This window comes from Ricinus communis, chromosome 8, assembly GCF_019578655.1.
Source record: "Ricinus communis isolate WT05 ecotype wild-type chromosome 8, ASM1957865v1, whole genome shotgun sequence".
NCBI classification, from domain to species: Eukaryota; Viridiplantae; Streptophyta; class Magnoliopsida; order Malpighiales; family Euphorbiaceae; genus Ricinus; species Ricinus communis.
In genome coordinates, this window is record NC_063263.1 from 4,264,644 (window position 1) to 4,289,440 (window position 24,797).

The 24,797-nt window shown below is 30.5% G+C and overlaps 1 protein-coding gene across 1 annotated transcript; it reads left to right on the forward strand.

Moving 5' to 3' along the window:
* The first annotated feature begins 16,940 nt into the window (after window positions 1-16,940).
* LOC8263920 (synaptotagmin-1) lies at window positions 16,941-24,219 on the forward strand. Its single transcript, XM_048378728.1, has 12 exons — window positions 16,941-17,320; window positions 17,704-17,802; window positions 17,900-17,950; window positions 18,045-18,168; window positions 18,515-18,633; window positions 18,740-18,841; window positions 21,417-21,491; window positions 21,936-22,012; window positions 22,136-22,382; window positions 22,468-22,818; window positions 23,252-23,383; window positions 23,918-24,219. The coding sequence occupies exons 1-12, from the start codon at window positions 17,210-17,212 to the stop codon at window positions 24,047-24,049; spliced, it is 1,620 nt and encodes a 539-aa protein (XP_048234685.1). The 5' UTR covers window positions 16,941-17,209; the 3' UTR covers window positions 24,050-24,219.
* The last annotated feature ends 578 nt before the right edge of the window (window positions 24,220-24,797 follow it).

A 24,797-nucleotide genomic window follows, 5' to 3' on the forward strand; every position in this document is an offset into this window, starting at 1 on the left:
AAAATAAAGTTCAAGTGTCTATTAGGTTAACTTGAAAATTAAAAGTGTTTAAGAGATTATAAAAATAGAATTTAAGTGTTTGTTAAATTAAATCGAAAATTAAAATATTAAAACGATTAAAGGATTAAAATTTAGATATTTAAATATCCACTGTATCAAGAAATTTTGATATGTGGCATAAATTCATCCATAAAGAGATTTTCATTATATATCAATATGTTTGATATATAGACATAAATAATAATTCTCATATGCGTAAATAAACTGTAACATATGTAATCTATTATTTCATACATAGAAATGGTTTGTTTATTGCAGTACTAAGTTATTAACCAATAAGTTAATTAAGATAACTTTAAAAAAAAGAGTATTTCAGTTTTATTTCTTATATTAAATTAATTAATAAAATAGTATCTTAACAATATAATAACTTTTAATTTTAAAAAGGATTTAGATTCGTAATATTGATAATATAAAATTAATAATTATTATTAAAGTAATTCTTATACTATTATATTATTAAAACTCTAAAATATTAGAAATTTTATTAAGAAAGACACTTAAATGTATTTATAGTTTTTATCCTAGGACTTAACTGAACCGATATAAATTCTCAATTGTAATATACAAATTGTACAAAAGTGTTGATGATAGGTACAAACATTATAGCTAGTTAAAACATTTAAGATTTAGGATACGAGTTGAGTTTAAGACTGGGTTAGGTATGGGATAGGTGGACTCACTTCCTCTCAAGCTAAACAGGGCTAGAAGGAAAAGTAGATATGGCTAGAAAGGCTTCCTGATTTTCTCTTTTTTGCAACGGTGACTCTCTCTCTGCTGGACGTTTAACCGTTTAAAGTTATCTTTTCTAAGTTACACCCTCCATTTTAACATCTCTACTTTCACTAATGGCGTCCTCTAGTTTACCTAGCCTAAATTCTTTTCCGTAAGTGATGATCTAGACCTACAAACCCAGGTCCTTGAACTTAAAACTCACCATGTTTATGAACCACCACACCGCAAACTACTGCTTATAAAAAAAGTAACATCCTTTAAATCATTTAGTCTAGGAGCAGTTAGAAAATCTACAAAGCAGCAGCTTGCAAGATTCATGGTAAGTTTGAAGATGTGAAAACAGTTGGGGGTATCTTTCTCTTCAAGTTTAGTCATGCAGAAGACATGAAATTTTTTTTGGAAAGAAGGCCATTGTACATTCAGAATTAGCTCCTTATTCTTCGCAAATGGCCATGAGATACAAACGTTAAAGGAGGTCTATTTCATGCACACTCCATTTTGGGTCCAAGCAAGAGGTTTTTCTCTAAAGGGATCAACGAGTATAATGCCAAAGCTATATATGGTCTTTTTAGAGGGTTGTTGGATTATACCACATTTAAGCTTAAGATAGGTTCTAAGGACAAAAGTCAAACTGAATGTTACTAAATAATTGCTAGTAGGATTCACAAATAAAAGGCCATGTTTGTATGATAGATCGGTAGCATTTAGATACGAACGCATGCCTGAAATTTGGTATTACTGTGATCAAATTGGTCATGTAATAAGGTTCTGAAGCAACAAGCAAAGAAAATAGAAGAAGGGTTGAAACCAGGCTTCAAAAATGAGGTACGATCCTTTTCTCATGGGAACAATCCCCTAATTTATTTCCTTGTATATCTAAAAGAGAAAGACGACAATGCTACCATAATGACTGAAGAACAGCAGCTACAAGTCAGTTTGCAACGACTGCTCTCGTTAGACGATTATGGGGAGGAAGACGCAAGTGAGCTTCAAATTCCGAACAAGGATACATAAGGGTATGGTTTTGATGCAAGCCCTAACTTCTAAAAGTACGGATTAAGTACAAGTGTCTTGGAAGGGAAAAACAAAGTTAACTTCATCACAATATATTGGGCTTTACCGATTGGTGGATGCTTCAGAGTTTGATACTGTAGATTATATTATAATAATTGGCAAATATATACTAAAATAGTTATTATAACATAATTGATGAACTGAAACATTTAACTATTAATATCAGACTCTTAAGACTTCACAATCACTCATCAGGATCCAAGCCTGAGTTGATAAGATAAAGGGTGACAAATAAATCTAATAGCCCATAGATTATCAAAGAAAAAAAATAATAATAATATTTCTATATTGACAAAAATAGTAATTAAATCTGTCAGCGCAACCCCTACTAGAATTGAGTAGATGAAGTGGAAATAAGGACAACACTCGAGAATCTATTAGAGAATCAACAAAATAAATACGAGAAAGGTTAAAAATAAAAAGATGAGAAAACTCAATGAAAAGATAAGAAAATAACAAAAGAAAACAGAAAATGGGGGTTATATCACTATATTTACATATATACAAAGATATAAAATAGAATCTAAGTAAAACTAGAATGGCCGGATAAAATGACATTTAAATATAATTCACTAAATCCATAAGCGTCAGCTTCTAAAATAGATTATAAAAAAATTTATTGTTGAATCGTATCAGGAATACTATGCTTAATTAAAATATAGAATTCATTGTAATACCATAAAAATATAAAAATATATATATAAAAAAATTAAATATAACATACGACAATATACACTCATTACTCAAAGTGAAATAACTAGTCATACGCGTGCAGACAGCCCCTAAAAGGCACCACCTAATATACGCCTAAAGGCATTGTGTATACTAAACATTGTCCTAAAGCCAGTATATTCTAATATCACCCGACATCCAAGGTGTGATCATATAGACTACAAAAATGAGTGTATACTCATTTATCCGGCTAATAAAATTCTCAAGATTGCAACATTTAGGAAATGCTAAAATTACCATTACCCATTTCTAATTTATTTAATAGAAAAATAAGATAAAAATTCTAAATTTTAAATAATGTAAAGCTACAAATAAAGAAATAAATAATTAAATAAATTATAAAGCATACATATAATATATTTGAAAATTATAGTATTATATGCTTATCAACTCACCTCGATTGCGACAGAGAAAATGCTCCTAAATAGTAGATGGGCCGCTAGGGCCGGCAGCAGATCAAAATCTTTACCTAATATAAAAATGAAAATAAAAAAGGAAAGAGGATTCGAACCAACTGGATTAAATTCCAAAAATTCTAAAAATTCTACTAAAAATCTAGTAACATTTTCCCTAAAATTGAACTCCCCCATATAACGAGTCCAAACCTGCAGAAAAATCACTTTTATATAAATTCCAAAATTCACTTGGGCCTCCAAACTTCATTTTATACCCAAGCAGACTAATTTCACAACATAACACAATTAACCCACAACACCCGACTTTCACAATTAATTTTCATAATATTCAGACTTATTTAATTTATCACAGTCTCATAATTTTGATAATTAATTTTCCACATTCAAATAATTCTCCACCACACGATATCAACATAATAATTTATTCTGAGTTTTTAAATAATTTATCAGTCGTATAATTATTCAACAACTCATAATTTAACGATAATTTAACCGGATTAAATATATAATACCACAATTCACATTAAAAATCCATAACTAACTATCCGGAAAGAATTTTAACGAACCAATACCATCAAAATTCTCCAAATAATGTGAAAAACATTATGCCCCTCGATACGCAAATCGAGGCGCCGCCACCCGCGGTGGCTGGAAAATACGACATCGTCGAAAATGCAATATGAGACCACCTATTCGAAGATCTCAATGCGAGGAGTCCGAATATGTAATTATTTTCACCTAACTCTTCACCGGTTTTTCGAAAAAAACCAAGGAAAATGCTGCTCCGGTGAAGCTCCTCCTCCCTTTTCCCGGCGATGGCAACTGCAAAGGAGGTCCAAAATGGGCTGTTTAGAGCTTGAAGAAGCTAATGGCAGTAGCTCTATACAACCACAACACCTGCAATAGCGCCAAGAAGAAATGGCAGCCTATATTCCCTTTTTCTTCAATTTTTTCGGCAAGAAATGGAAGGAAAAGGAGTTCCCGTCGGCCAAGGGCGGTGGAGGAAGACTGGACTACTGCTCAGGCGGCTGGAAAATTATGAGGAAGGGGAGGGACATCTTGAACAGAGAGGAAGACGTGAAGTGAGGTGTGTGCAAGCGGGAAGAAAAGAAAATAAATGGGAGAGGAGAAGGGAAATGGGTTTTTTTGGATACAAATATGTATTTATTAGTATTAGTATTATTATTACTACGATCATTTGCTTTATTATGTACTACAAACACATACACACACATATATATACATACATATATATATAGAGATAGGTTTATTTTATTTATATATTTATTATTATCATGATTTTAAAATAATATCTATTTAATTATTTGCAAATAAAGCATAGTGAAAATCATAGAGATATTTATAAAATTTGGTATCTTAAATTAATTTAATTTTAAATTTTTTTATTGCAATAAAATTGTTATATTATATAGTATATATTTGCATCATATGGCTAATTATAAAATACAGAGAAAGGAATAAATAAATGTCTAAATTAATTATGTGTAAAAAAATGAAAATAATTAATATACTTGCAAAACTTTATGGGTGTTACACTTCTAATTCACTTTTGGCCCATCAAATAAGGAAGCCTGATCAAGTCACTTTTTACAATTAGTTGACATGCTTTCTTCTAATCTATTGCTCTAGTCTATAAGCCTATGAGCCTAATATTACCATGTGATTGTAGTGGTTTTAACCTTCAGCTCTAAGTGATTTTCAATCTCATCATTATGTCAAGGAATTGCTCTTCGCAATATGCCCGTTTTGAAATGAGTTGTTCGATCTTTCTAAAAAGAAAAGAATAGGGAAAAATAGAGTTGCCACTTAAAATGTTAGGATAAGTCATGAGGGTAAGGATAAAGGCTTCATACCCTTATGGAGAGCCTGATTCTCTCTCCATAACTTCAACAACAATAGGTTCATAATATTAAGTACAAATAGGGAAGGTTATGAAGCGCCATATCTGCCTAGGCATGAGCATAGCCTCCACTAGAGTAAATGAATCTTTACCTAACCTAATAATATTACCTTAACCTAGTTCTTCTGCTCATTTTAACCATGAACATTTTTTTATATCTTATTTAGCATGTGAAGTGAGCAAAGTAATACTAGCTTAAGAAAGAAGTATATTAGTACCTCGACTAGTCCTAGAGGGAATATATTGGTATCTTAACTAGTCCTAGCATGAGGTACTTTGGTACCTTAAGTTTGATCTTCATATGTGAAGGTGACCGAATTAAAATATGGTTTTATTACCTAAATTTAAAAGTTGAATTTGTTTTATCATAACATTTTAGGTGAACACATAAATGAATCATAGGGAGGTTCTATTGGTAAGCTTGATTCATTTTAGAATAGGAATGTGAAATGATCACCCATAAATCCTAAATTGATTTTAGTTTTTTAACATATAAGGTGAAAATCTAATGCGTTAAGACAAACATTCATAAAAAGGGTGATGAAAAAAGAAAAACCTAAAAGAGGTTAAAAAAGAACAGGGCACTTAGGGGGAATTATTCACAATAATGGCTTGCAAAAGACTCAAACAAAATAATTAAAATTACTAACTAATTGATTCACATAATTTAAGTCTAAAAGTCCAATGGAAACCACTTTAGGATTTTAAAGCCGAGGAAAACCTATGACAATGAAAGGAATTAGGTTAGTAAAGAATATTAATAAATAAAATTGCAATTAAACAAAGAAAATATAAAGAGGAAATTCAAAGCAAATTAAAAGAAAATATTAAGCAATATTAACATAAATAATACTAAGAGCAACTGGATATGCCTTAAAAAATGTATAAACAACTAATTAATTATGTAATTAGCTAAAATAAAAAAAATTAACTAAAAATAGGGTGCAAGGGACTAAACTCGTGCGAGTAGAAACTGAGCTCATGTGAGTCTAGGCCATAGGAGCCTTAAAAACTCAAAATGATGACCGAAAACACTAAAATGACAAAAAAATGATGCTCTAAAAGGCTGAGCTCAAGCCTAAAAACCTAGAGAATCTCAAAATGGCAACTACAAAGACCAAAAGCAACAAAATTAAAGGCCTAGAAGGCAGAGCTAGTATGAACTTAGGCTTCAAAAGTCTAACAATCGTAAAATGGTTGCATTTTACGCAAAAAAGACAAATTGAAGGATCTAGGATTGGACAAACGTGAGTTGAATTCAGAGAGAGTAAAAAAAATAAGTTTTCACATCTCAACCATCAAAAATCAAAAATAAAAAAATGGATGAAGAACATAGAATGTAATAGAGTAAAATAACACAAAATCTCAAATAAAGCTAGATTAGGCCCTTAAGATTATTTTATGAATAAATGACTATGTGTTTATTCCGTGAAAATACTACGTAGCCCTTTAAGTAGTTATGAAAGTTTTAGTTTTGGTTAAGGAGAGAATAAGTGGATGATGTCTAGGGTTTAGGTATATGTGTATATAGGGACTTAGGGTTTTTTACAAGAAAATGATGAATATATATGGGTTATTTAGTTTTTAGGAAATTGAAGGCTAGGATTAGGCTTTAAGGTTAAGTGATGGAAAACTGGGATCGTATCACTTCATTTATTGAGTTCTTTGTTATTAAATAATGTGGCATAGGAAAAAGATCTTATGCCCCGACTCTGAACTCACACGAGTACACATTGAGTTCACGCAAGTCTATGCTGAGCTCATGGGAGTAGAGGTTAAGCTTGGATGAGCTCAGTCTGCCAGCTAGGGCAAAACACGAGTTTTGATGTCCAAGGTTGTCTCTGTCAATCCTTGAAAGTAGCTTCTTAGACTTTCATACAAGTTCCCGCTTTAAAAGCATTCACCAACCAAAATATCTCATCCTCGAGCTTATATAAAGTTTGATCCAAAAAATCAGTACTGACATACCCTTAAAACAATCCACAAACCTGTACCTATTTTCACAACTACACAAAGCTTTTCCAGCCACCATCATCACCTTACTGATTAATCTATCAAAGATGCATCATGTGCATTTAAACTCATACAATTTTTTATGGTTTATCCCAATACTTTAATTCTTATGATTCTACACTAAACTTGAATGACTTACCTGGTAATTTATGCAAGTAGCTTGAGGGGATCAAATGGAAATTATTAAGCTCCAATAAGAGGAGGGAGTGTCAAATTTTACGAGTCTTCCAAGCGTTAAAATTTGAGGAGATAACTTCAAGGGAGACTCATGAAGCTTTGATGTATAACTCCATAAAGAAGAAGAAATGGAAGGTTGGAGTGTGGAAGACTCAGATTCATAAAGGGTTAAAGAATAAGGTTGGAGTGTGGAAGACTCGAATATATATATATATATATATATATATATATATATATATATTCTCTATAGAGCTGCAACAGGGTTGTTAGACATAAAAGGCAGTAAGACCACGCAGCCAAACTGAAAGGCTACATAAAAAACTGCTGAAATGATGGAAATAAAAAAATGAATAAAAATAAGGCTCACTAGGCTAATAATCCAATATAAGAAAATGACCAAGGTGAAAGTTAGGGCACTTTGAAGAGAACATAGTCGGTCAGAAAAAACCTGAAATGACTGACTAATGACTGGAGTTCACTCAAGTACTTAGATATGACATTAGTTCTATTTGAATTGAGTTGTTTGATGACATCACATTGAATAGCAATATTCTTACAAGATGATCTTTCAAAATGTCTAACTAATAGAAGTGCAAAATGTTTCTCAAAAGAACATTTGCGACAAGAGGGCAAGTAACTCTCACTCCTTTTGCACCATATTCCTTACAAAGAAAATAAGAAAAAATAAGAAAAAATAAGGAAAAAATAAGCAATAATAAAAAAGAGAAAATCATAAAAAAAGATGCGTACTAAGTTCAAAATTTCTAAAAGGGCAGCTTAGGCAAAAGTCAAGGATGTCCTGCTAGGTTGAAAAACTAAAAAGGGCAATCTATATGGCAAAAGTAGCTCCCTAAATCGAAAACCCGAAAGAGTAGTTTAGGCAAAAATTAGAATACAAATAATAAAGAAAAAAAGAGAGAAAATAAAAGGAGAAAAATAAAAAGTATATGAGTAATAAACACTTGAATAATGATCAAGTTGCATCATCGATAGTCACTCTCTCCTCCTCAATTGTGGCCAAGTCTAATGGAATCATAGTTGAAACCAAAGGGGCAATGATGGTAGAACCTAGCATTGCGCAAGCTCAAATGATGTTGACACATTTTCTAGGCTTAACTCACTCGCCTAGAAGGTCTATATCTCGTATTTATACTATTGATTATTGGAATATTTTCTTATAACAACTTATGTTTAAGATCTTTCTCATATGGATCAAGGCACTTCATTACCATTAAGTAAGTAATAGTCCAGATTTAGTACAAGTAAGGGTATCAATTTAAGGCCACACAAAGTCTAGCATCCAATCAATAAACAATGGTAAAAGGACCATACACTGATGCCATTTCCATTGTCGAGCAGTTCTCTTTACCGCCTGACCAAGCAAACACACACATATATTTACTAAGCCATCATTGCACATCATGCATACATGCATAAAATATGAATAAATAGGAAATGACGAATAATGCCTTACATACATAACTTAAATAGTCCATTGTAGTTCAAGCAATCAAATCATGGCCTCCCCAGGCCAAACTTACATTCTTAATTCACTCCCACTAACCCAAGCCTAAAATACCATTCTTGAGGCTAAGTTTTCTTTGTAGATAATTATTTTATTCAACTTCACTGTGTTCACTCTCTAAATCAAATAGGTTAAAGTCGCTCACGCTATCGAAAAATTCATCATTTAGAAGTAGTTATACCTAAACGACAAGATGATGTCTTTCAAAACATGCGCAGATGGCGAGATGGTGCCTTTTATCCTACCATGCAACTCGAGCAAATAGTGAGGAGATGCCTCCTATCATGGGGGTAAGATGGTGTCTTCCTTAAAGGGGTTTTTTTTATCAATATAGTAAAGTGGTGCTTCCTGCCTCAACAAGTAGTGAGATGGTGTTTCCTACAACCTTAACAAACGGCGAGATGGTATCTCCTAGAATCCTAGTAGATAATGAGGTGGTGCCTCCTATCCTGTAGGCAAGATGGTGTCTTTCCTATAAAGAATCATTTATCAATAGTGAAGTGATGCTTCTTGCTTTAATAAAGTAGCAAAATAGTGTCTTTATTACCTCAACAAATGTTGAGATGGTGTCTCTATAATTCTTTTCAAGCAGTAAAGTGGTGCCTCCGGTCTTGCAGGTTCAACAAAGTAGTAAGATAGTGTCTTCTAAAACTTCAAATAGTGAGTTGGTGTCTCTTAGAATTCTTTTAGGTAGGGAGATGGTGCCTCATGTCTGACCAATCAATCAAGGTGGTGAGATGGTGTCTTCCACAACAGAGCAGTCTTTTCTATAACATGCAGAAGGTAGCAAGGTGGTGCCTCCTATTCCGAGGGCAATATAATGTCTTCTCCATAAAACAACATTCATCTGAACAGCAAAGTGGTACTTCTTGCCTCAGTAAATAAGACTTTAAATTCAAAGTTCACTATCAAGTGACATCTAACTCATTATTGCTTTGATTCAAACTCATTCTTGCAAAATTGATTTTATATGCAAAACTATTTTTTAAAGAATTTATTTTCCAAAGCAAGAGTCAAACTGTTATTACCTAACTTTTGCTCCTCCATTATGTAAGCTCGATGATGAGACTAGGATAAGTCTGGTAGAATAAACTTTGAGCAGTAAAGGGAAGAAAGCTCTGAAAGGCACCTAAGGACACTGAGAACCTCCAAAATGCATTGACTAGACAACCTTAGACACAATGATGCAGTCACATATCGCTTGGGCAAGCCTTGAAAAGCCACGCTCACAAGCTATATTTGCAATAACTCGATATTTAGCCTTAGTTGAAGAGCGAACTACCATTTTTGTTTTCTCATACCCCATGAAACTTTATTTAAGCCATAAATATGACATAACACGTAGTAAATCTCATCTCATCAACTGAACTTCTACAATCTGCATTTGTGTAACCCAAGATAGTCAAACTTGAATTATTTTATAAAAACATACCATTGCAATTAGTGTTTTAAATATCAAAGGATGTATTTAACAATAACCTAATGCTCTATTGTTAGAGCATGCATGAACGGACTTACTTTATTCACCATATAAACCACATCTTGTCGAGTTAAACTTAAATATTGTAAGCTTCCAAAGTGTTTCAAAACAAATTAAGATCTAGAAAATGATCCCTAGCAGTGACAAATAACTTGTCAATATAATTTTGAAGTATGGATATTCCCTTTTAATTCATGAGTTTTCTTTCGAATAAGTAAGTCTTGTATATATTTGGTTTGAGTAACAACCAAACCATGAGGAATCCATAAGACATTAATGCCAAGAAAAAGCTTTGATTTACCTAGATATTTTCAGGCAAAATAAAATTGAAACTATTGAATAAGAGATGTAATTGTTAACTTATCATCACAAATAATTAAGATATCATCAACGAATATAAGACATATGTCATATTGGAAGTAAAAATATAATAAAATAAATATATGTCTGTTTTAGAGCCTTGAAACCAAATTTAACCGACTTATTTGAGAGATACATTTATCACATGTTTAGAATCTATTTAAGCCCATTTAACTAGCACCTCAATAATTAAACAAGGTCTAAATATTAGGAGTTAGAAAATTCTAGAGGTTAAATCATATATACTCGTTCCTTTATTCATGAGAGAAACTGGCAATAGCAAGCGAATGGTAATAAGTTTAATTATTAAGTTAACAATTTCAAATAGTCGACCTTATACGTGAAGGACCCTTTAGAAACTAGCCGACCTTTGTAGTGTTCCAAACTACTATCAGTTTTCCTTATAAACTGAAGCACCCACTTAATCCAATTATATTTTTGAGTTTTAGGTGATGTAACAAACACCTATATCTATTTTTAATTAAAGCATTATGCTCATCTTAAATTGCATCATGCCACTTGGAGGATTTAACTATTCCAGAGAAATAGGTGGGCTCAATATCAATGTCAATAATGCAAAGAATTTTCTTACTTTTAATTTGTCATCTTTTGATTGATGAGTTATGACATGATAAAACATCCATTTTACTGAGGTGTATATGGACAAAAAGATCAATATAAAAAAATTTAGTTGTAAAATAATTTATCAAAGCTTTATACTCACCTCCCTAATTAGATGAAAATATTTTATTGACTTTTAAAGAAATTTTCAGTCATAATACACAATTTTATGAAAACATTAAAAATATATATATAATAAGGTAGTTACAAACGATAAACCCCATAAATCTGAACACATCAATTCAAACTTTGAGTTTAGTTGAAATCCATAAAATTTATAGAATTTATTTACAAATCTAAAGTTTATATACTTTGAATAAACTGAAAGTTAATTTAGAACTCTACATAATAAAATTTATATGAAATTAGTTATAGCTAAACTAAATTCTAACAAAATAGATAGATTTCTAAATAAATTCCACATTAACAAGTAAATATATTCTATAACAACAAAATATCTCTTTCAACTTTATTATTTCCATTTTCTCTCTTATATCTTTTTTCAAATGAAATGGATTTCAACCAAACATAACATAAAGGACTACTAGCCACAAATTCAAAAGTAATAAATAGTAATCTAGAAATTTTGCTTATACGATAAGCATTGTACCACTTAGAAGACACGTCATTAAAATAACTAATGCCTTTCAAACTATAGGAAAACATTCATGTTTGAAAACAAGCATTACCATAACGAGAGAGTTGTTAAGCAAGCTGTAATAAAGAGAGACTTTGATAATGTGATTAAGTATAAATCACCATCGTTCTGGCCTTTGAATAAGAGCTTCCTCATGGGAATATCCTTTATTAAAAGAATGCCAAGAAATAATTCAATTACAACATTGTTACCTTTCGTAAAAGAACATTTAAACCATTACAAAGTTTAAATTACAGAACCAACATTTGAAAATAGGAATACTAGAATCATTATCTATTGTGACTTGCTCAGGACCATAATATTCATTATGAATGCCAAGGCTATCCAAATCTGCAGTAAGATGTCGATTTGCAACTAAGTCCACTCAGTCGCTTTTAGTCTCTTGTTGTTACTGCAAATCCAACTCCACCACGACTGAATTTCGTTAACTTAGGCAATGAATAGTTTATAGTACCATAAATTTTTGGATTTCGAATATGGATTTCGAAAACAGCGGGGAAGCTTGGCTTGGGAGTTTTTGACAGCAGGGAGCTCGTTTTCGACATCGGACTTGCGGGAAAAGGGCGGCAGACAGCTGTGCTTGCGGTGGCAGCGACGGAGGAGCTTCTTTCCTCCAACTCGTCGTCGGTAGTAAGAAGGAAGAAGAAGAAGGCGACGCCGGCGAGGAAGGGAAAGAAGAAGAAGTTTACGGCGGCTGAGGGGAGGTGCAGGCGGCGGAAATGGAAGGAAGTGGTGGGGAGAGGGGGTGTTAGCGTCTTGGGGTTTGGGGGGGGAGGGGGGGAAGAAGGAAGAAAGGGGAGGAAAGAAAAAAAGTTTTGTTATATTTTATTATTTTTATTATTTTATTTATTTATTTAACTTTGTTTGTAAAATTTCTTTCTAATCCCTCACCTTAATTTATACTATAAAAACATCCCAGCTTAAATAGATTACACTTATATATATATACTCTTATATGATAATTAGTCAAGATAATTCAACTTAATAAAATTATAATTTAATTATTTAAATTCACAAATCAATATAATATAATTATTTGGAAATATTAAATTAATTGGTACCCATTTATTCACAAAAAAATATTAATTTATCAAATTGCCTATGATAACTAATAAAATTAAAATTAAAGAAAAGAATTACGGGTATTTCATTTTCCCCCTTAAAAAAATTTATTCTCAAATTTTGAAAGAAGTAAGACTTGCCTCAAGATTGAAATAAATGAGGGTAAATGTCCCTAATCTCCTGCTCGATTTCTTAGGTACACTCCTCTCACGAATGGTTCCACCATAACACCTTAACAATCAATATAATCTTAGAGCGTAGTTGATAAACTTGAGTATCCACGATAATAACTGGCTGCTTTTCATAAGTCAAGTCTTCGCTTACTTCCACATATTGAGGCTGCAATACCTGTAAAGGATCCGAAATGTACTTTTTCGACATAGATATATGAAATATCGGCGGCAAGTCCAACTTGTAAGTAAGCTACCTCTTCAATCCTTTCAATAATCTAAAAAGGTTCCACATAACAGGAGGCCAACTTGCATTTCTTTTAAACCGCATCACACCATGCATAGGGGACACCTTTAAGAACATATACTCCCCAATACTAAACTCCACGTGCTTCCGCTTTTCAGATTCGTGTAACTCTTCTGCCTGCTGAAAGCTGTCTTCAGTAGCTCGCGGATAATAGGAATCTTTTCTAAAGTGATCTAAACTAACTCTACTTTTTTAAAAGTATTTAGAATTGACTTTTTTTGGGTTATATTTGTAATTACATTATGTTAAGAATTAAAATATATTAAAACCAAATTAAAATATAATAAAAAATAAAATTTAATTAAAAATTGATTGTTTATATCAACACATAAATTCTTAACGAGTAAATATCAATTTCAATAATTCTTTTATAAGGATTTAATGGAGTTAATAAAGAAAAGAAAAGGAAAGAATATCAAGCGGATCATGTAAAGGAGAAATCTGACGGTGATATAAAAACTTGATATTAATTTGGACAACCAATCTGGATCCAAAGTAACATAGATATAAAAATTGATCCATAATAAATTTGAAAATGAATTTCTGTGATTACATTTATAGATGCCATTTCTTCTAAGAGAATAAAAATATATTAATATCAAATTAAAATAGAATAAAAAAGAAAACTTAATTATAAATATGATTATTTATATCAACTCATAAATTTTTTATAAGAAATAAAAAAAATCAAATTCATTAACTTGTGTCTAGAGGTGGCCACATACCGATTTGGGCACGACACTGGGCGCGAACTAGCTCGAAACTGTAGGTTAAGAAATTAAAACAATTACTGATATAATATTTATATTTTAAAATGCATAATTTGGATTCCTTCATTTTTAATTTGATTTGATAAGTTTAAAATATATATTTAAAAAGAATTAAGTAAAATAAAAATGATCATATATCAAAATAAAATATATATTTTTCTTTAAAAATATATATCATTTAATACTACTTTAACATTATATTATATTAGTAAAAAGACAATGCTAAATGTAACATTATATCAAGGAAAAGAAACAATATCATTACAATTAAATGTAATAACTTTGTTATATGATAATTACTTATTTTTTTCAAATTTCTTGTTCTAATTTGAAAAATCTATCTTAAGTTATATATATATTATTGCTATCGATTATTATATATTTCACCTCAACTTAAAATTATGAAAGTATTAAGATTTTTTTTTTATATATATGTAGATGTAATTTTTTATTTGAGAAAAATATTTTATGTATATAAATATATTCAATCTTATATGTTTATAAACAAAAATATATCATAATAATATATAAAAATATGAAAAAAATAAAAAAATATACCGAAAGATCTTTACCAGGAGCAGACCTAGCAAGGGACCATTGGGGTTGTAACCCCACTGCGATTTTAAAAAATTTAGGTTATATACAATCAATTGATAATATAACAATTGTGGTTTGATAGGTAATCTACTTAAATTAATGAAGTTGACCCTAGTTGAATTCCAATTGGCATATTTTCATTCTTAACTTTCTTTGCATTTTTAATATATTTACTTTAATTCTTAATTATATATTCAACTTTAATTTTTTTATCTGTGTTTTTAATATATTTACTAATTAAAAAGTATTATATTTTATAATTTAATAAAAATATAATAGACAAATCAGATTTAAAAAACTTAAAATAATAAAGAATCTTAAAAAGCCAAAACTAAAAAAAATACCAAATAAAAATAATTGAATAGTAAATTAAGGTGCTTGAATAATAGATAAATCAAATTTAATAAATGAAAAAAAGATGAAAAACAACAACTATGGATTAAATATGGCCAATTTTATGTAAGCACTTATGTTAAGTATAACATTTTGATATTATTTTATATGTTTTTTCATTTTTACTATAATAAATATAACGAATCAATTTAAAAGCCAAATTTAGTTCAGTATCGATTTATTAATTTTTAAGAGTTTAATTTTAATTTTCCATTTAGTTTGATTTAGAAATTAAAATTATATATATATATTTGAGATTTAAAATTTTTTTAACATGTATTTTTAATTTTTGATATATAAATTTTTTATGTGTATTTATTTTTGACATATGAAATTCAAATTTATATGTGATTTTATAGTGTTTTCTATTAATTTATTGATTTATAAGTTACATTCCTAATAAACACTGACTCTAATTCTAATAAAATAGTAAATTAATTATATTCTAATATTATAATAATTAATACATAATTTTTTAATCAAATAATGATTATCGTATCATGAGAAATAATATATTAATTATATAACTAATAAATTAGTTTTGTAATTAGATTTTAAGAGTTTAATTTTAATTTTCCATTTAGTTTGATTTAGAAATTAAAATTATATATATATATTTGAGATTTAAAATTTTTTAACATGTATTTTTAATTTTTGATATATAAATTTTTATGTGTATTTATTTTTGACATATGAAATTCAAATTTATATGTGATTTTATAGTGTTTTCTATTAATTTATTGATTTATAAGTTACATTCCTAATAAACACTGACTCTAATTCTAATAAAATAGTAAATTAATTATATTCTAATATTATAATAATTAATACATAATTTTTTAATCAAATAATGATTATCGTATCATGAGAAATAATATATTAATTATATAACTAATAAATTAGTTTTGTAATTAGATTATAATTCTAATCTAGAAAATATCATTTTAAATTATATTTTGATATTGTATTCAATAATAAATTAAATTTAATCATATAGTAACTTTTTAATTCTAAAAATAGTAATATTAATTATAATTTCTTGAAAAGGTAATATTAATTATATTGATATGTTAATTTATATAATATTAAAATTAATTAATAAATAATTTTTAGAATAATTTTTATATTATTACATTAATAAAATTAGAAAATTTTAAAAATTAAAATTTTTACTATTAATTAATTTGCTATTATTTTAAATTTTATCAATTAATAAGAAATATTAAATTTTTTATTAATTTATATTTATCAACTTAATTTTATAATTAAAATAATAATAACGATCGTGCATTGCACGAGTAAACGATTAGTTAATGCCAAATTTTAACTCTTAATCATTCTATTTTTGCATCAGATTTTATATTTATTGATTTGATTATTAAATAATAAACTCAATTAATGATTATTAATCATAGTAATAGATTACATACTTATTTAGTCCTGAAAATTATAATTATTTTATAAAAGATCCTCTTAATAAAATAGAAAAGCATATTTTATATTAGTTAATATGAAATTAATTTATTTAAAACTCTGAATTTATATATGTATATATAAGATTTTCGATGGAAGTTTTAATATAAAGTTTGTATATCTAATTAATTAATAGAGAAATTATTAAGTAATTTATTTTTGAATTATATAAACATGTTTTATTTAATTAATTCTTAATTCAATAAAAAATATAAATATAAATATTAGAAAATTAAATGTAACAACTAAAAGTATAAATACTTAATGAATAATTACTTATTCTAAACTTAACACTTGTAGTGCGATCTTACCGTCGGTCTATACAACTTTGCGCCAAAAAGATTAATTAAATACACAGATCCTTACGCGTAGCCGAAGCGTTTCGTTTTCAACCCTTTTTAGTTGTCTGTTCGTCCTCATATACCTGCTGCTGTCTCCGTGACTGCCACAGTACCATTAAATACGTAAGGATATCGAGAGAAAGGACAAATTCGTAATTTCAATATTATAGAAAATAGTAATTGCGTGATCTGAGAAACCGAGAAGGTTATTCGAAAAATGAATAATATTCTTCTTCTACATGCTTAATCAAAGCAAAAGGCCACACAGCGAGAGAGGAATTAGAATTCTTGGGATTAAGAATTCAGAATCGGGAACTGGGAGAAATGGGGTTCTTCAGTACGATTTTCGGTTTCTGTGGCTTTGGAGTAGGGATTTCAATGGGACTTGTGATCGGTTATTACCTATTTATCTTTTTCCAGCCTACCGATGTTAAGGTTTTACTTTTCTTATTTATTTTCTTTTTTGCGATCTCTCTTTATGCTTCTACAGATCAATGTTTGTATTGTTTCTTGATTTGTATTTATTTTTTATGGAAGCTTTGAAATGGAAGGAATGACTTTAATTTGTTGTTAGATTCAAAGTTTGATTTGTAGTGTTCTGTTTGAACATTGCTCATTGTAAAACTAAATGCATAAATTAAGGCAATTTTATCATTTTGGTAATAATGTGCAATTAATGCAAATTACAGTGGATAAACATTGCACTACAAGTATAATTTGAAAATATTTTGATAATTTTTTTTTGAAAAGGTGTAAGCTTAATATGTATACATATTTATATTTTTAATCTTTAATTGAATGCATTTTTGGCTGTTTAGGAACCTGAAATTCGTCCCTTGGTTGAGGAAGACTCAGAAACTTTGCAACGGATGCTTCCAGAGATACCCTTGTGGGTGAAAAATCCAGACTATGATCGAGTGGGTGATAATTGTCTCTTGCCTTTTTTTAATCAGACTTCGCATTTTTGTTTTGACAAATTTACTTAGTTTGCTTTTGTTTTTTGGTTTTCTGTAGATTGATTGGCTAAATAAGTTTCTTGAGTATATGTGGCCTTATCTCGACAAGGTTTAAAGTCAAACTCTGACTTTCATTATGGGATTGTTGGTTTTCATGTTCGTTTTGTGTTGACTTGTATTTTTTGTTGCTTTCTATTAAAAAGGCCATTTGCAAGACTGCCAAGAACATTGCAACCCCAATCATTGCTGAACAGATTCCCAAATATAAGATTGACTCGGTTGAATTTGAAACGCTTACTTTAGGGACCCTACCACCAACTTTTTCAGGTCAGAAGATATGATAGATATTTTAGTTTATCTTCCTGTTAATTTGTACCAAAGAAACAAAGTCATTGTATCAGATGGCTGAAATTGCATCTTCTGTTCAGTGTGGAGACATTTTTAGTTTTCATTCTAGCATTAACTTTGGAGATGCATGCATGCAATCTGTCATTTTTATGATATTGGTTATGTTGTAATTGTATTCTGTTCTTGAAAAGGGACTGTACTATAAGAGCTAATCCTCTTTTAGGTTAATGATGCTACAATATTATCCCTCGATATGGTCTGTTACTTGTCATGTACTACTACATTTCTCTTTCATGTTTTCTTTTACACGAGTTGTTTTTATCAGGAATGAAAGTTTATGTCACTGATGAGAAGGAGCTGATTCTGGAACCTTGCTTAAAGTGGGCTGGAAATCCTAATGTCACAGTTGCTGTTAAAGCGTTTGGGTTGAAAGCAACTGCTCAGGTTTTTTCATTTTTCTCTTACTCTGGAAGAAAACTTTATGTTGTTAGCTCATCATGAGGATTTTGGTTTTCTTAGTAGGTGCTGTAATGCTGTTTGAATGATTCAGGTGGTGGATTTGCAAGTCTTTGCATTACCACGTATAACTTTGAAGCCCTTGGTTCCTAGTTTTCCTTGTTTTGCTACAATCTATGTGTCTCTCATGGAGAAGGTTGGTGATCATTCTTGTCCCTTTCTTCCCCTGTTAATTCGGTAAGATAAAAACAAAATGTGTTCTTGGACTTCTGCACATGGATACTGGGACTTGTCATTCTCACAACATATGCCACTCATGTGGTGCACATCTGCTTGAACAGTTTACTTTGATGGACATGTTTTATACTTTAAACGTAGGATGACATTTATAGCTTTGTTCCTTATTGAAGTATTGATCTCTTTGTTTGTTATTGCATGAATATTCTTAGAATATTGTTTCTATAAGGCCCTTAAATTTGCAATCACAATGATGTTAACCTAACTAATAGATAGAGCTGCAACTGGGCCCAGCTTTGACATGTCTAGGCACAACCTATTCATACAATTAGCTTAATCTAAGGTTCATGCTAGGTCCATTATCAAGAAAGTAGAGAGTAGTGCTATACTATTTCAATTCAGCTTGCTTTGTAATGATTCTGAACAAACTATGGGCTGTCTCAGTTCACTTAAGCTGTAAATGAGATTATTCACAACTTTATTAATGAAGTATTGACTATATTTATCTAAATAATTTTATAGACTTGACCTGGTGTTTTTCTCCTTATTCTTGTTATCTTGGTTAAAATCTGTATTTTTGAGAGACCTTGTTACAACAGAACCTGAAACAATATGTAGTCGGATACATTTGATCTCTTTGTTTGTTATCACATGAATATTCTTCAAACACTATTTCTATAAGGCCCTTAAATATTGCAATCACAATGATGTTAAACCAACTAATAGATAAAGCTGCAACTGGGCCCAACTTTGTCATGTCTAGGCACAACCTGTTCGTACAATTAGCTTAAGGCTCATGCTTAGTTCCATTTTTAAGAAAGCAGAGAGTAGTGCTATATTATTCCGATTCAGCTTGCTTTGTAATGAGTCTGAACAAACCACGGGCTGTCTCAGTTGACTTGTGCTGTAATTGAGATTATTCATGAATTTATTAAGGAAGTATTGACTATATTTGTCTAAATAATTTTATAGACTTGACCAGGTGTTTTTCTACTTATTCTTGTTATGTTGGTTAAAATCTGTATTGTTGAAAGACCTTGTTCCAAATAGACAGAATTGAAAAACAATTTATAGTCGAATACATTTGATCTCTTTGTTTGTTATCGCATGAATTTTCTTAGAACAATATTTCTATAAGACCCTTAAACATTTCAATCACAATGATGTTAAACCAACTAGTAGGTAGAGCTGCATCTGGGGACAGCTTTGGCATGTCTAAGCACAACCTATTCATACAATTAGCTTAACTTCAGGCTCATGCTTAGGTCCATTATTAAGAAAGCAGAGGGTACTGCTATATTATTCCAATTCAGCTTGCTCTGTAATGAGTCTGAACAAACCATGGGCTGTCTCAGTTGACTTGAGCTGTAAATGAGATTATTCATGACTTTATTAAAGAAGTACGGACTATATTTATCTAAATAGTTTTTTTCACCTTATTCTTGTTATGGTGGTTAAAATCTGTATTGTTGAGAGACCTTGTTACAAGTAGACAGAATTTAGAAACAATTTGTAGCTGAATACATACCTTTACGTAAGTACTTATATATTTTTAACTATTCACACTTGAAACTTTCAAGCTAAAAACGAGTTTATTTACGACCTAACTTACAAGCTTAAAATGATGTAGCTTGTGAACTGAAGTGAGTGCCTGGTTTGTTAACTTTATAAATGAGCCAGCAAGCTTTTAGTAAATTTAGCTCTTGATAGCTTAGAAATGGTTTGACTCCTCGATAGTCCTAGTAATTTATGAGGAATTTCAGAAAGATATTGAGGATTTACTTGCGTATGAGCAGTTACATTTGCAGATTGGAGAAACTAGATGGTTGGCTGTAGTCTTAGTTTTGATCAAATTACTGAATATAAATGATGTTTTGGATTTAATGTTACCCTAGCAATTGAGTGAATAGCCAAATAGTCAAGAACTACCTTGTATTTTAGTGTAGGAGATCAAGGTTTCAATTCTCAGCACCCTCTCCCTTTTAATATTTTTCAATTTAAACAAAAGGAATTTTGTGAGTTTCTCCAGTTAAATGGGACACTAATAAGTTGGCGTGTTGGTATTTACAAATCCAACCTTTTTCTTTTCTTTTAAAAAGATTTTCTAAGCCATTTCTAGAACCCAAGATGCTTCAATTATGTATAGAATATTGTATAGATGGTCAGGTACTTTGCAAAAATCTATGTTAATTTAGCATGCTGAATAAGTATCTGCATATTTTCTTTTTATACCTTATCTAATGACTATAGGATTTGATTCTTAGATATATGAAATGGTTTGTTTATCTCTAAACACTATGTACTTCTAAGATAAATTTTCGTGAATTTCTCTTATTGATATAATTCAATGCTTCTGTTTTTTAAACAGTCTATGAACTTCTAAGATAGATTCTCATGGATATTTATTTTGGCACCTAGTTATTGGACTGAAAGTACAGCATGATATTTCCTGAGAAACCTTTCTAGCTTAGAAATGTTTTTGGTTCATATACCTTCCTTTCTCTCTTTTGAAATATCTGTCTATGGTTTTGCAGCCACATGTTGACTTTGGATTAAAGCTTTCAGGAGCTGATATTATGTCGATACCTGGCCTCTACAGGCTTGTCCAGGTATAATTGTAAATATGTTAATATAAAGCATTTTAAGTTTGACAAAGGTTTCTATTAGAATGCGTGCATTAGTCCATCTTTTGGATGAAATCATTTCTGTTTTGCATAATTGCAAAAGATGTTGAGGTGGGATGATGGATGCTATATGCTATGATATTAATCCATAAATTTGTACTTTCACAACGAGGAAGAAATTAAAACAAATGGCTTGAAATATAGAATTTTTGGTTTACGCCACGCTTTGGCAGTGTGCTTGAAAACATAATATATATATAACAGCAATCAGTATGTGTTTTCCGTAAATTTGTATTATTTGTTTTTCGAGTATAGGTTTTTGTAGTGCCATCCGAAACACATTTTAGAATTTAGAATTTCATAGCTGGTAGCCAATGTTGGCTTCTTGAGTTCATGATTATAACAGCAATCAGTATTTTTCTCTTGTAGGAGATTATTAAGGATCAGGTTGCCAACATGTATCTATGGCCTAAAACCCTTGAAGTACAAGTCATGGATCCTGCAAAGTATGCGTCTTCACTTATCTGTAACTTTTTGGAGAGCTGTGAAAGCTTAAATTTTGGTTTATGTTATGGTGTACTTTGTAATAGTCACATTCTTTGTGTTTACTAATTAATTGGATAATTCAGGGCCTTGAAGAGGCCTGTGGGAATTCTCAACGTGAAAGTTGTAAGGGCAATGAAGCTGAAGAAGAAAGATCTGCTGGGTGCGTCTGATCCTTATGTGAAAATAAAGTTGACTGAGGATAAGCTACCATCAAAGAAGACCACAGTAAAACACAAGAACTTGAATCCAGAATGGAATGAAGAATTCAATTTGGTTGTTAAAGATCCTGAGACCCAGGCTGTTGAGTTTCATGTGTATGACTGGGAGCAGGTATAAGATTTTATACGTACGTTTTAGAGTCATCCTCTTCTACTATGTATTGATTTATCTTGAGCTGTTTACTCTATCTTCTTAGGTTGGCAAACATGATAAGATGGGTATGAATGTAGTTCCTTTAAAAGAACTTTCACCGGAGGAGCCAAAACTTACCACTCTTGCCCTCCTTAAAAATATGGACTTGAATGATTCTCAAAATGAAAAGTCACGCGGGCAATTGGAGGTGGAACTGACATATAAACCTTTCAAAGAGGATGACTTGCCCAATGTTTTGGAAGAGTCAAATGCGGTGCAGAAGGCTCCTGAAGGAACCCCTGCTGGTGGAGGTTTACTTGCAATTATTATCCATGAGGCTCAGGATCTTGAAGGAAAGCATCATACTAATCCACATGTACGGCTTATTTTTAGAGGGGAGGAGAGGAAAACTAAGGTACAACAATTACAAATGCAATATTGAAATTAGCTTTTGGTGTCTGTCTGTATTAAGAGTTAGCTATATAAATTTCTTGTGGTCTTCTTTGTTTATATTCTGTGGCTTGAGAATTTTGGCAGATTTGTGTTAAATTATATCTGTGGAATTTTTCTTTTAGTAGAGTCGGCTGTATGCTGCAGCGTAATTAGCTCATATGAGTAACTTTGATTAGCACAGCAGGTGCTGTAAAATAAATGGTGGCTGTTGCCTTCTGATGGCATTTAATGATTTTTCTAATAGCGGTCAAGATTTATCAAGTTCTTTTCATTTTGTTTTGTTGTTTAGAATTTTTTTTATAGGAGTTGAGAGAAATGAGAAACTATATCTATGCAGTTTCATTTGGCAATTCTATAGGATGTCTGGTTAATAATTCCATTTTTTGCTGGTACAGACTGTTAAGAAGAGCAGAGACCCAAGATGGGAAGACGAGTTCCAGTTTACATTGGACGAGCCTCCCACTAATGATAGGCTACATGTGGAAGTTGTCAGTACCTCATCGAGGATGGGATTGCTGCATCCAAAGGTACGTGTTGCATAATTTCTAATTTTGTGTGATTTAGTGGAACCCTATGCCATTTAAAAGATTCATTAGTGCAGCACCATGTCTATTGGAAAAAAAAAGAAGCGAAAAAAAAAAAAAAAACAAGAAAGAGAAACCGATGCAATACTATGGAACTTAAATTATCTTGTAAGACTCAAATTATCTGGAGAAGAGAAATCTAGAGCAATTTTTTTCAACTTTTTCAGTGTTTAATCAAAGTTTAGTGCCTTATGCTTTTTTTGGAGGAGAATTGAACTTTGCGTGTTTCCGGATTCTACCAAATAATTTTGTAAAACAAATGACTTTTTGTTGGAGTTTGGGCCAATGCTGAAGTGTTTTCGGAAATTTCCTTGGAAGTTGTTTGGGTTGTCATGACAGTTGGTTGAAGCTAATAGTTGTGTCTATTTGGGTAATCTGTTGTAGTTATTTAGGGATTGCTCTTAACGGTTTTGTAGATGACTTGTATAAATTCATGGAAGCTTTCCTGAAATAAATTACTGTGCACTGTTTGAGCAGGAATCTCTGGGTTATGTGGACATTAGTCTGGCAGATGTTGTTAGCAACAAAAGAATCAATGAGAAGTTCCACCTTATAGACTCTAAGAATGGTCGGATTCAAATTGAGTTGCAGTGGAGAACATCTTCCTGAGCTTTTCAATTGTTCGTTTTTCATTTATATTCACTTGTGTTATTTGGATTTTTGTTTGTAGGTAAGAAAACATCTGTTGTTTCTGCCCTAGAAATTTACCCAATTCTTTATGTTGCTTCTGTAAATGATTGCAATAAAATAAAAGGGAAAAAAGAACAGTTGCCTCGTCACTCTAAAAATGAGTTATTTCTTATCTTCTTTGTTAATCTTTTTAATAAGTGAAACTTGTGATGTAACAAAATTCTGATAATGACAAGTATATGATGCAGTTGCTAATAAGGGATCGGTTGATCCAACGTTTTTACGATCTCTGGCTTTTCAATTCAATGCAATCTGCAGCGCTATGCATCTAACTAGCAGTTAGAGTAAGAGAAACTAAAGAAACTGTCACTCGAGAAAATAATAACTAGTCTCAATAATTAGCATAATACATCAATTTGAATTTCTTATACTTGATTATAGTTTAAAGATCTATTCAAAATTAACAATGTTTCTATTTAGGAAATACTTATATATCACATAATATATTTTTATTTATATTCTATATGTCTCCATTGCTAGTCATTAGTATTCTTTTATTATTCATGTCGTGAAAGTTCCATTTTTCTTTTATTTATATCTTCTAGTTGTTTATTTTTTTTAAAATTTTCTTTCTTAAATTTGATTCTACATAAGAATGCAATGAAAAAATAAAATAAAAAAGATATAAGATGTGGTAAGAGAAAAATGAAAAAAAAAAAGAGAAGGA